A 13,705-nucleotide genomic window follows, 5' to 3' on the forward strand; every position below is an offset into this window, starting at 1 on the left:
TTCTAGACGAGTTTGGCATAGTAAAACAATTTGGCATATATATATATATATATATATATATATAATCCAACCAAGCAGAATTTGGGAAAATTCTGGTATTTTCCTCCTAGCCATATGCAAAACTTTTATTGACATTTATGCCCCTAAATTTTTTGCCAATTTCAGAAAAGCAGAGTACATTTTTCTCACTTAACGATTAGGAATTATGGATATATATAGGTATTTATCCTTGCGTTTCATCTTTCCCATCCATTCCATGGCCCTAGCGATGAGTATTCACCTCACGCGCCTCCCCCGCCACTTCCCTTTCCCTTCACTCTTTCCTCGCTTTCCTCGAATTCTTAGCAACCCTTGTCATCTCACTTCTCGCCGAAAACCACGTCGAACCTTCACTTTCTTCACCTGCAACTTCACCGTCGCCGCCACTTCCGCCACTTATGGTACGGTTTTTTAGTTTATTATGATTGCAGTTCTTTTATTGGACACCCGTTCGGCTTTGAGAAAAATGCTCTGAGAAAAATGGAACGAAAGAAAGAGAATTTTAGGATCTTATATTTTTCATTTTTCATTTTTTTTTTGTTTTTTGTTTTTTCAGTTACTTCTGTTTTCCCACTTTATCTGTTATCAACCAAACCGTGAGGGACACAATTTTGAAATGAGGGTTGAAATTTGCCAACTTATTGATAAATTCGATACATTTTTTTTGTTATTATCCCGAGCAGAAGATGTTGATCTTGGTAGAATTGGAGCGGAAGTAAAAAAATTAGACGTTCATGTTGCTTTAAGATTTTATTTCTCACAAAGTTTTGATGATTTTGTGCTATAAGTTGTTGAAAAAAATGATGGAAAGAGGGGAAAAGAGAGAGAATTTTGAATTTGTAGTCTTTTGTGTTCTGATTTGCTTTTTCTATTCCTTCTTTTTTCCCCAAACAAAGTGAAACATGGATGATTGGATGATCAGCAAAAAATTTCAAATGCCAACTGAAATTTGCTAATATACTAATAATTTGGGTCGTGCTTAAGGTTCAACTAAGGAGTGGGAGAGAGTAATTTTTTGTTAGAACTGAGGCTGGAGTGGTAGACAAGAAGTTTATACTGCTTGAAGTTTTTATTTCACCCAAAATTTTGATAACAGCATGTTTGTTTGCTAAGTAAACTATGGAGATTGGGAGGATCACATTTTAGGGCCTTCAATCTTTGCTGCCAAGACCATTGTCTGACCATTCAAATTTGAAAACATGTGGTCAAAGGTGGAAGGCTTTTCAGATAAAATCAAAGAGTGGTGGTAGACTTATAAGCGTTGAAAAATGGCTTAAATAAGTGGAATAAAGAGGTGGTTGATAATGTCTCAGCCAAGAAGGATTTTGCTTTGGAGGTGATAAACCATTGGGATAGTGTAGAAAGGCTAAGAACCCTGTTCGAGGAGGATAGGAGAAGCTAGCAAATTGCCAAAGATAAGTACAGTTACCTAGCTATTTTAGAAGAAACCTCTTGGAGGCAAAAGTCAAGGGCTTTTTGGTTGAAGGAAGGACATAATTACACCAATTTTTTTCACCGCATGGCTAATGCAAGGAGAAATAGAAATTTCACCAGTAGTCTCACTATTAGTTGTGGTCAAGTAGAAAAAGAGGAGGAGCTTAATAAGGTAGTATTTTTTCCATTTTAAAGTAGTGATTGAAGAACTCCAAGCGAGAAGACGTGATTTGGCAACAAAACTATTCAAGAGCATTGAATCTTTAGAGGAGGTGATCATAACACTTTCAAAATTGGGGGTGACAAGGTGCTAGGGCTAGATGGATTTTCAATGACATTTTGGAAGTTTTTTTAGCCTATAGTAGGCAGGGAAGTGATGCAGTTATTTGAGGAGTTCCATTTGAAGAATTCCATGGCTCATAGCTTTAATGCAATGTTTTTAGTTCTTATTCCTAAGAAAGGAAGGGCTGCTGACGTGAAGGATTTTAGGCTAGCCTGTAGGAGAGTCTTTATAAGCTTCTAGCAAAAGTCTTAACTAATAGGTTGAAAATGGTGGTTGGCAAGGTGGTGTCAAACGGTCAAAATGCTTTTATGGGGGTAGATAGATTCTGGATGCTGCCTTGATTGCAAACGAGACTATTGACTCAAGGAAGCGTAGTTCCAATGCAAGCTTAGTTTGCGAACTTGATATAGAAAAGGCTTACGATCATGTAAGCTAGAAGTTCCTTCTCTAGTCTTAGAAAAGATGGGATTTGGCCTCAAATGGAGATAGTGGATTCTCTTTTGTATTTCTTCTATGAGATCAACAATTCTTGTTAATGGCACCCCCACAAATTTTTTCCTGACCTCTAGAGGTTTGAGGCAGGGGACCCTCTCTCACCCAATCTTTTTGTATTGGTCATGGAAGTCCTCAATGACTTAATTGCAAAGGCTAAGCAGGGAGGTTTCATTAAGGGCTTTAAGATAGAGGGTAGAGGGAAAGAAGAAACACAATCATCACACCTATTGTTTGCAGATAATACCTTTTTTTTTTTGTGAGGATAATGTAGATTAGTTGAAATATTGGAAGTGAATTGTCATTTACTTTCAATTAGTGTTAGGAATGAAAATAAATATGCAAAAAAGTGAAATTATTCTAGTGGGGATGACAAAGGATGTAGATAGAGCAACTTTTGTCTTTGGGTGCAAATTAGGAAAACTTACTATTGACTCCTTGGGCCCCCTCACAAACTTTGTGGTGTTTGGGATACAATTGAGGAGAGATTTAAAAGGAAATTGACTGTTTGGAAAAAAAGATACCTATCCAAAGGAGGAAGACTAGTCCTTATGAAGAGTACTCTATCAAATCTTCCTATCTATTTTATGTCCCTCCTTACAGTCCCTAGAAAAGTGAGGATTGGATTAGAAAGAATTCAAAGAGACCTTTTATGAGGAGATTTGAGAGAAAGGAGAAAGATGTATTTTGATAAATTGGCCAGATGTGTGTAAGGATAAAAAAATGGAGGGTTGGGGTTAAGAAGATTGGAGGGTCTTAATCAAGCCTTGCTAGGCAAATGGTTATGAAGGTTTTCTATTGATCATAAGAGCTTGTGGAGGAAGATCATTTGTGGAAAATTTAGGAAGATGGAGGGGGGATGGACTACTAGAGGGGTGAGGAATTCCTTTGAGATGCGCTTTTGGAAGGATTTTAGAAAAGGGTGGGAAGAATTTAGTGTTAGAACTTCTATCTAAATAGGGAACGATCAACGTACAAGATTTTGGTGAGACAAGTAGGTGGAGAAGGTTAAGTTGAAAGATGCATACCCTACTCTTTTCAGGACAGCTTCCCACAAAAATGCTACAGTTGTAGACTTATGGGAAGAGAAATGGGTAGATGCAGGTGTTGGGAGGATCAATGTAGAAGACCGTTCCAAGATTGGGAGATGGAGGAGGTTACCCATTTTTTTGGAGCTTTTTCACCCATTAAAAGTGCAAGGAAGGAACACTTTAATTTGGAAAGATGATAAGTGGGGAAATTTTAGTGTCAAGTTGTATTACATTTCCCTAAGGCCAGAGAATAATTTAGTTTTTCCAGGCAAGAAGATCTAGGGATCTTGTGCTCCTCTTAAAACTTGCTTTTTTTTAGGAAGCTGTTTGGGGGAAGATCTTAATTGGGGATATTTTAATGAAGAAGGGATGACAAATGGTCAACAGATGTAGGCTTTGTAAAGATAGTGAAGAATCAACCGATCACATACTCATTCATTGTGACAAGACGAGAAAGCTATGGACCTTTTTCTTAGCAGTCTTTGGTTTGGTTTGTGTGTTTCTGACCTCGATGAGAAATCTCCTCCTATAGTGGAAAGGTAAGGGGCTACATAAGAAGAAAAAAAATTGTTTGACACTTGGCCCCAATTTGCTTATTTTGGTGTATTTGGAAAGAGCACAACTGAAGGACTTTTGAAGATGAAGAGCTTCCAGATTAGTGATTAAAGGATTTCTTCATTTGGTTGCTCTTAGAGTGGTCTCGAGATTCTTTAGAGTTGGAGAACCCCTTTATTTTGATTTCCTAGATGCTTTTTATTGTCATTAACTTTGCCATGTTTTTGTAGGTTTTCTTTGTTTGTTGCTTGCTTTAGGTTGCTTTTGTGTGCATTGCTTGTATATGTAGGGCATGCCTGTGCTTTTTTGGCTGCTTCTTAATACATGATCTTGTTGTCTATCCAAAAAAAAAAAAAAAAAAAATGATTGGATGCTCACAATTTTTTTTTTTTAAATGCCTATGGAAATTTGCCAATATATTGATAATTTGGTTGTGTTTAAGGTTCAACTAAGGAGTGGGAGTAAGTAATTTTTTTTAGAATTGAAGTTGAATTGGTAAAGCAGAAGTTTATGTTGCCTAAAGTTTTTATTTCTCCCAAGATTTTGATAACAACATGTTTGCTTGCTAAGTAAACTATGGAAAGAAGGGAGGATTTTGAATTTGTTTATGTTCGGTATTCTAGTTGCATTAGTTTGTTTCCCACTTTTTGCCTCTAAGAATTGTATCATAAACAAGAAAATTTTTGGAATGGTATTGAAACTTGATTGAATTTAGGTTCAACCTTCAACCAAGGAGTGTGAGAGGATAATTTATTGTCAAAATTGAAGTTGGGACAGGAAACTAAGAGTTTATGTTGCTTAAAATTATTGTTGATCCCAAATTTTAATAATGCTATGTTCGGTTGGTGAGAAAAATGATGAAAAATAGAAGACGATTTTAATTGTTGTACCCTTTTGTATTTTAGTTACTTCTATTTCCCCCATTTTTGTTACCTACCAAACTATGATTAAATTTGCTTGTGCATTGATAGTTTTGATTAAATTTGAGGTTCAACTAAGGAGTGGGGTATTTTGTTGTTTGAATTGAAGTGGAAGTCAAGGACTAGAAGCTCATGCTATTTAAAATTTTATTTCCCCTAAATTTTGAGAATGGTATGTTCTGTTAGAAAATTTTTGAAGTGAGTGTCAAATTTTGCCAATGAATTCTTAATTTTGGTGGAAATTGAGATTCACTTGAGGAGTATGAGAGGGTAATATTTTTCTAGGATTGAAGCTAGAGTTAGAAATTAGAAACTTATGTTTCTTAAACTTTTACTTCATGGCATGTTTGGTTGCTCAAGAAAAAGGTGAAAAAGAAAAAGACTTTGAATCTTGTATTCTTTTGTGTTCATGATTCAAAGTTGTGGTATTGCTTACTGACTTAGCAGGTTTTGAGGTGCATTGGTCCTAATACCTCGAATCAATATTGGGTGATATACATAATATGCTAATTAAATAGCTCAAATAGTTCTAAAACAATATTAAATTTTTTTATAAAAATAGTTAGAATTAGATGAACTTGAAAAATTAATAAAATAAAACATTTATGAAATTGACATTATCTAAATAGTCATAAAAGCAAGCGGATTGGTTTACGACAATGTTAAAAGTTAACATTCTTAAAACATTTTGAATTTCTTATTTTTACTCATATATTGAGACATGTTTAATTGAACGATGAGGAGAATCTTTGACAAAATTTAGAGATTATTTTTTTCCTTCCATTTTCATTAAATCCAAGACATGGTGTTTATAACTTTGAGTCATCCTGTGCATTGGCCGAATTAAGCGATTCATATTTGGGTTGAAACTAAGTTATTTGTAAACCACACGATAGCAACTCGCATATTAAAGAAAGCCTAATGATCATGTAGACTGGACTTTCCTTCTTTCGGTTATGCAAAAAATGAGTCTTGGGAGAAATGAATTGAGTGAATCAAGTGGTGTATTTCCATAGAAAATTTCTCTATTTTGGTCAATGGTACCCTAACAGGCTTTTTTCAAAGCTCAAGGGGTTTGAGGTAGGGGGATACTCTCTCACTCTATTTATTTGTGATTGCAATGGAGGTGTTCAATTGCCTTTTAAAGAGGGCAGTGGATGGAGGTTTAGATTGGAAAAAGGGTTTAGATTTCTCATTTGTTGTTTGTTGATGACACCTTGGTATTCTACCAAGTCTCTTAAGATTAGATGACCTATCTTTGTTGGTTGCTTATGTGGTTTGAGGCCATTTTGGAATTGAGAACAAATTTAGATAAAAACGAATTAATTCCTATGGGAAGGGTGGAAAATATTGATGACCTTGTTTATGAGTTTGGATGCAAGGTGGTTAGTCTCCCGTCCACTTACTTGGGCCTCTCTTTGGGTGCACTGTTTAAATTAGTGGCAACTTGGGATTGTGTGGAAGAGAGGTTTCGTAGAAGGTTGGCTATGTGTAAGAGACAATACATTTTTTTTTGGCTAATTCCTACTTTCTTTTTTAACCCTCCTTTCCCAAATGAAAGTGCTCATTTCCTTTTTCAGATCGAGTGGATAAGTGGTACAAAGCACTTGTGTGCATTGCGGTTTTGGTGGTAACTTGACCATGGTATTGGTGTTTTACCTGTGGTTAGGCTGGTGTAGTGTGATGTGTTGTTGTGGAAGTGATGGAATGAGGTGTTGGTATTATATTGTCAGTGGTGTGTAAGGCTAGTTGCATCGATTGTGTTTTCTTGAAATTTTTTGTCAAGAAGCTTTATAAAATTAGTATATTTTAGTGTGTGTGTGTGTTTATTTTTTATTTTTATAGCTAGGGTTACCTTTATGCCCATGAATAATTTGTTTTGAAATAAAAGGGTATGTCTTGTAGTAAGAGTGGCACTGAAAATTAAACTTTGAGTCTGCTTCAAATAATCTTTGCTTTGTGGAATAGCAATAGGTGGTTGATGGAAGTTTTGATATAACTTCATTGATTAGGTGTGGTATGGTGATTAAGAAACAAGTAATGGTTATTAGAGAAGATTAATCGCTTGAGAAGGTGTTGAACTAACTTTTCCTTCTCATTGTACATAATGCTATAGATGAAAAGGAAGACTCTAATTAGTAATTGTATCATGATCAACGCAAGACTCAAGATTCCTTGGCTAGGCATATCTTGTGGCAGGTGAGTTCTCTAAGACATCAACTTATGATCCATTTTAGTATGAAAGTATTCGTGTTAGACAACTTGAGCAAAAGGAGGAGTGTCTTGGGAGGAGGTTTTGTTTGAGAGTTTTAAAAGATCACTTCAAAGTGTCTCAATTAATGGTATATATCAAGATCTTAATTAGGATATGTATTGCAATTAACCTTGAAGATCTCTGTCTTAGTGATCATTGTTAATCTGCATTGATAAAGTGTGTTGGATTTTCAAATCTAAATTCCATCATACACTCTTGACCATAAGAAGACAATAATTAAATGGAATACCTAGTCGTGAGGTGAAAACCATGAGTTGCCTTGGCTACTTAAAAATCCACTGTTGAAAGATCAAATTATAAAGAACGATCTTATTCAAACTGAGTCAATAAAGATCCTTATCTAACCTACTTGTCTCATGCTTTTCACAATCAATCTTTAATTTTTCATCAACCCAAAGTTACATCTACTCACTTGAAATTGCACAAGGTAGGCTTCACACCAATTATTGAGGTCTCTCTAACTTGGATATCCAAAATCACTCTGGATTCGATCTCCAAACTAACTTTGGATTTGACACCAAAAGGAATAGAAGGATCGTAGACAAGATCCATATTGGATCTAAGTCAATGATGAAATTCTCTCAATTTCACATAAGATCTAGGTTGCTTAATTCAAACCATAGAAAATGCTTTCAAAGTGGTCTCGCTCCAAGCTTATTGAGAGTTGTTACGAATGAGATGAACCCTTATAGGTGTTTAGAGGTTCATGACAAGCTTCACAACTACTTTTTAGTTGGAAATTTTTAAAAACATGTGAGCACTCAAAATGAGTTTTCTGCTCTTTCTTGCACACATATGCAAGCTTCTTGTTAGAATGTGCAAGCAAGACAATGAGAATCACTCTCTGGTGCATTAATTTGCTTAGGTGTGTAAGTGGAGACTTAAGAAATATATTCTTTTTTAAATCAATGTTCACATTTAAAATCCTCTTGTGCATGTGTGCAAGAGACATATTGAGAGCTTGCACATGAGCACAAGAAAAGAAGGAAACCATGTCTTCTTTGACCAGCCTTGTGCATGCACAAGCACCCTTGCACATATGCTCAAGTACCCTCATGCATGTGCACAAGGTGCATTAGAGAAGACTTGATCTTTCAGCAGAGTTGTGCATATGTGCAAGCATTGCTGTGCACGTGCCCACTTCCCTGCACACTGCTAGTTGAGCCTCTATATGGTTCATAATATATGATAGCAATTCAGTCTTGTATGATTCTGAAACAATTTCACCTTACCAACATTAACTTGGCCATCAAATTAATGTTATCTTTGGCCAAGCATCACCAACGTTGAACTGAAGTTGTCATTGATTTATCTTATGAACTTAAGTTGATATCCAACCTAAACTAGAACTTAAATTGTGATGAAATTACCAATATAACACCACATTTATAGGTTTGTTTAGAGTTCTCCATATATGGTTTGTTTATATATTTGTTTACTTTATTTTACTTTGTTGGATATCGTCGCCTTTAATGAATTTAATATGCTTCATAAGGAGATTTTTATATGTAAGAATTTATTGTCTGGAAATAGAATATTGTAATCCCATCAAGAAACTTGAGGATATAAGGGGATTGTTCTGTGTCATTATTGTTTATATTAATTTTTATCTAAGTTAGCACAGTTCTAATGGAACTTCCAGATTATCCCTTTGCATAAACAATTTTATTTATTAGGTTTGCCTGTCACTTCCCTTGAATTAAAACTTCAAATCAATAAAATGATTTATGTACTCATTACATTTCAGGCAGGAATGATAATGTTGGGGCAGATAATGAAAGATATGATGTTATTGTGGTTGGAGGAGGCCATGCAGGCTGTGAAGCTGCCCTTGCATCTGCTCGTTTAGGGGCAAAAACTCTTCTTCTTACTCTAAATATTGATAGAATTGCATGGCAGGTATGTATTTTAATATTTAGTGGCTCTATCTTCATCATATACTCTTTAACTTTTCTTTTCAACATTAGAAAACTCTACTGACGTGAAGTGAAGTTTTCACATTATAGATAAAAGGTTTTATCCAATTGATTTATGTGTTCAACTGTAGCTAAGATTTACCCATGTGTGTTTTGGCTGTGAAAGCTTGTTTTGGCAGACACAGGATTTAAAGTTTGGGTGGGCAATTGGCAAATGCATGTGATTTTTATTACACTTATTTTGTTCACTATGATTATACATCTGAACTCTAATACATGTGATTTTCACTTTTGTATGTACAGTGTACTGGTGGTCTTAGTAATTGAAGAGAGAAGATAGGAAAAAAAATAAGGGGGGGGGGGGGGGGGTCGGTCTGTGGAGGACATTATTATTTTTTTAATATTACCTATAATTTTTTTTTTTTTTCCAAGTTGTGGGGATGAGTGTTTATTTATTTATCCAGGGGATTTAGTTCACTCTATTCGCACATGGTCTTCATTTGCTTTACTTGTGAACCAGGGTGCTCGTTGCCAACTCATGCTGGTGTTGAGTGTTGTGGCAACAAAAGGAACACCTTATCTTTGTTTTGAGATAGAGCTTTTTTATGCTGATTATGTCCTTCGCATTCCCATTTTCTTGCCTTTTTTCACTGTGATAGATAGCTAATTTTGTTTTATTATTATCATTAAAAGGTGAAACCACTTTCAGGTTCAACTGAACCTGATTTATCCACATGATGTTACATTTTCTTTATGGTAACTGCAAATCTATCTTGTAAATCCATGTTCAAGAGAGATATCTTTGTTCCATAAGAAATGTCAAGCCTATGAAAATATTTTCTTACCAAGAGAAGTATGGTGCAGCCTTGTAATCCTGCTGTAGGTGGACCTGCAAAGTCACAATTGGTACATGAAGTGGATGCACTCGGTGGTGAAATTGGAAAAGTTGCTGATAGGTAATGCCTAAAAGCTGTCTAATTTTGTCTGACAGCAATTGTTACTTGCTTTGATGTTTGTAAATTGATTTTGGTTTATACACTTTACTATTTTATGGCTGATCTTTCACATGCAAAATTTTTTTAACTGTTGCTTGCATCCAAAAAATTTGAACTTGTAGTAGATAAGTTTGCAATTTTTTGATTAATATATGCTTGTAAAAGCACCCAGCTATAACACAAACCTGAACACTGGTGGTGCAGATGTTTATGTGTGATGGTAGGTAGGGGTCTTAATATATGGAAGAATAAACTCATAAATTTTAAACCTTAAGAATATTCTTGTGCAAATGATGCATACCTCATGGAGAGGAAGACAAAAACATAATCTGTGGTGAAGGAAAGAGAAAAAGGGGGTATACTGTTGTTGCATTTTCAAGTATAGGAACATGTGTTATAATAAATGAAAATGACTCAAATAGGACACTGTTTGTCTGAGACAAGGGTTCCAGTTTCTAGCAATTGGCCCTCTTGCCTTAATTGACTCAAGAGTCTTAAATTGAGAATTGTATTCTGGTTATGTTACTTCCATTCAAAAGCTTAGACTGTGAACTTACTGAGGCTTTTCACTACAAAATTTGGTTTTCTGTGCATCATTTGTGGCATTTGCCAAAGCCATGTGATTACAAATTTCAAGCAACAACTTTCCTTTTTTATAATATGATTTTGATTGAGAGATATGTGCAACTGAAAATCATTTTCTTCTTTATGCTCCAGGTGTTATTTACAAAAACGTGTTCTAAACATATCAAGAGGTCCTGCTGTTCGGGCATTGCGTGCACAGACTGATAAGAGGGACTATGCTTTGCAAATGAAAAACATTGTGGAGAGGCAAGCTTAGTTTTCTTCTTTGTTGGCAAAAATAGTAGTAAGAGTATCAATTTCCAATTGGCTCAACTAGAGGCAGTGGAGAGCCAAGTTTATTTGCTTAATAGTTCTATCAATTGTTCTAGTCTCCATTTTATTGCTTGAATGGGGGAAGTATTGTGCATGTCTTAAGCCTTCTATGTTTTAGTATTGTGGGATTTCTAGTATTAAGTCCTTTTTGTGGTTTGCTTTCATTTCTAAGGCCTCCACTTTATCATGGGGTTTCTTCAAAACATTCCTTGAGATTGCCCCTAAGGTCCCCTTTGGGACCTCTGCAGACTTTTGTTATCCCTTCTATTCTCTTTGCTCTTAGACCTTGATGACTCACCATCCCCTGTGGTTAGCCGCCTCTACAATTTTAAACCTACCATCAACACCCTTCAATATCATTTTGCTAGACTGACTATTGATTTGGTGTCCTTGTAATAGGGTGGGGGTTTTAGATATCAGAGCCTAATGGGTTTGACCACCAAATGGAAGCAGATGATTAGGATTTTTTTAAGCTAGATGGTTTTGAGTTGACTGTTGAGGTTGAACTTCTAGAATTACAGGAAGATGTAAAAAAGGCTAAATCCACCGTCTCAGGCCTTAAGTTGAGGGGGATTCATTGTAAACATTTTCTTGGGTAACTTAGTATAGGAAATGGGGCATAGACATACTACCATTCTAGAGACGAGCATTACTTAATTAATCGAAATTAGATCGGCAAATAAAAAAGCTAATACCTTAGCCAAGAGAGTAGTTGTCTCCTCCACTATCTTTATAGGGGATCCCTTGAGACCATCATGCCTTGGTCTTGTCTCCACCTCTACCTTTGTCTTGGGTATAAATTTTTAAAGTTGCTATCTTTGCTAGAAGTTGTGTTAGGTGATCTTTATCCTTCTTTTTGTATTTCTTTATGAAGAACCTTTCTTCCTTCATAGTACATTCTTGTTTCTGTGTATAATACTGATTGGGTTTTTGATAAGAAAAAAGGAATACGTTGGCAATTTTTGTTACCATAATGCTATATTTAAAAATGCATGGATGAAACAAAATTATGGATCCCTTTTTTAATCCTTTTCATTTTGATCGGGCTCTGAAGGGGGAGTTTTACGATTGTTCTGGGGATATAGATGAGGAAATTCGGGTTGATAAAACAATGTGGTTAGCAGTGTATGAGGGATACAATGAGAAGGTCAGTGGCTGTAGGGACTTGGGAGTAATCAAGAGAAGCAGTGATAAAGTCAGGGGGACGGAAGGGGCCTTTGGCACACCTGACATACAAGCTGTGAGAAATGAGCCTGAGGAAAAATGGGAGGAGAGTAGTTTGGCAAAATTCAGTCATTTCTTGGGATTCTCGACGGAGGGATTGGAAAAAGGAAATTATGAATTTTTTTATTAAAATCAGAAAGAGACGGGAGAAGATACATAGTAAAGAGCTTCTGGAAAAGTCAAAGTTCGAAAGGGAGTTAAAGAGATTGGAATGTTCTGTAAACTATGAGGGGGGGAATAAGCAGAAAGGATCGGTACAGGGCAAAGGGAGTCAAATTGTAGTTGCCCAATGAAGCTAAAAGTCCTGAGCTGGAACGTGAGGGGAGCAAACAATAGCTCCAAAAGAAAAATTATTAAGGCTTTTATAAGGAACCAGAGGGTGGATTTACTCTGTATTCAGGAGGCAAAAATTCAATCTATGTCGGAGGGTATTGTGAGAAGTTTAGGCTCTGTGAGATTCTTAGATTGGAAAGCTATGAATGCGGAGGGGGCTTCGGGAGGAATTCTAATTTGTTGGGACAAGAGGTCTTTGGACATTCTGGATTGGAAGGAGGGATATTTTACTTTATCTTGCAGATTCAGGAATGTAGAAAATGGGGCTGTTTAAAATGGGGCTATTTGGGTGTTCACGGGAGTTTATGGCCCTTTCTCCAAAGTGGAAAGGGATGAATTATGGGAAGAGTTTGGGGCGATTAGAGGCCTTTGGGAAGACCCCTGGTGCCTGGGGGGGGAGGGGGGGGATTTTAACATCACCCTGTTCCAAATAAGCTCAGCGATGAGGAGATTTGCTGAGATTGTGGATGATCTAGGGCTGGTGGATCTTCCTTTACAGGGGGGAGAATTCACCTGGAATGGGTGCCACAATAACCAAGTTTGGGCAAGATTGGACAGATTTCTTGTGTCCCCTAGCTGGTTAGACCAATTTTGTGGGATTACCCAAAGTAGGCTGCCACGGCTGATTTCCGATCACTTCCCAATCATGCTAGTGGGGGGTGGGATAAGACGAGACCCGACTCCATTTAGATTCGAAAATATGTGGCTTAAGGTTGAGGGATTGAAAGACCTTATGCATAGCTGGTGGCAGGGAATTGAAGTCAGGGGCAGTGCTAGCTTTAAATTGGTTGCTAAGATGAAGGAAATCAAGCAGAAGCTGAAAGTTTGGAATAGAGAAGTTTTTGGGAGGCTGGACTGCAACAAATCTTCAGCTCTGCAGCAAGTGGATTTTTGGGACCGGATGGAAAGCGAGAGAAGCCTAACTGTGGAGGAAACAGAGTTAAAAAAAGAAGCAAAAGAAAATTACAAAAAGTGGATGCTTCTGGAGGAAACTCACTGGAGATAGCTTTCAAGGGAAATCTGGCTGAGGGAGGGGGATAGAAACACGGGTTTCTTCCATCGTATGGCAAACGCTCATTGTAGAAACAATTCTTTGGACAGAATTAAGATCAATGGGGAATGGCTATCAGAGGAGCAGGAGGTTAGGGAAGGAATTGTTAATGCTTTTCATTAGCTGCTATCGGAAGATACGGGGTGGAAGGCGGACATTGGGAGGCTTCAGTTTGATCAAATCAGTTAGCAAGAAGCAGAGAATCTGGAGAGGCTTTTTACAGAGGATGAAATTCATGCGGCTTTAATGGAGATGAATGG

General features: G+C 36.6%; 1 protein-coding gene across 3 annotated transcripts in view; it reads left to right on the forward strand.

The window, feature by feature from the left end:
* Positions 1-233: 233 nt before the first annotated feature.
* The window catches only part of LOC100243047 (uncharacterized), a 70,952-nt gene continuing 57,480 nt past the window's right edge, over positions 234-13,705 (forward strand). Inside the window, exons 1-4 of one of the 3 annotated variants that reach the window (XM_059736549.1) lie at positions 234-440; positions 8,777-8,928; positions 9,810-9,901; positions 10,658-10,771. In XM_059736549.1, coding sequence (XP_059592532.1) covers positions 257-440; positions 8,777-8,928; positions 9,810-9,901; positions 10,658-10,771 — 542 coding nt within the window. In that variant the 5' untranslated portion in view covers positions 234-256. Of the gene's footprint in view, positions 441-8,776; positions 8,929-9,465; positions 9,702-9,809; positions 9,902-10,657; positions 10,772-13,705 lie in introns of those variants that run through there. The other 2 variants (XM_002263975.5, XM_019219492.2) reach the window with 2 other exon arrangements.

This window comes from Vitis vinifera, chromosome 4 (genome assembly GCF_030704535.1).
Source record: "Vitis vinifera cultivar Pinot Noir 40024 chromosome 4, ASM3070453v1".
NCBI classification, from domain to species: Eukaryota; Viridiplantae; Streptophyta; class Magnoliopsida; order Vitales; family Vitaceae; genus Vitis; species Vitis vinifera.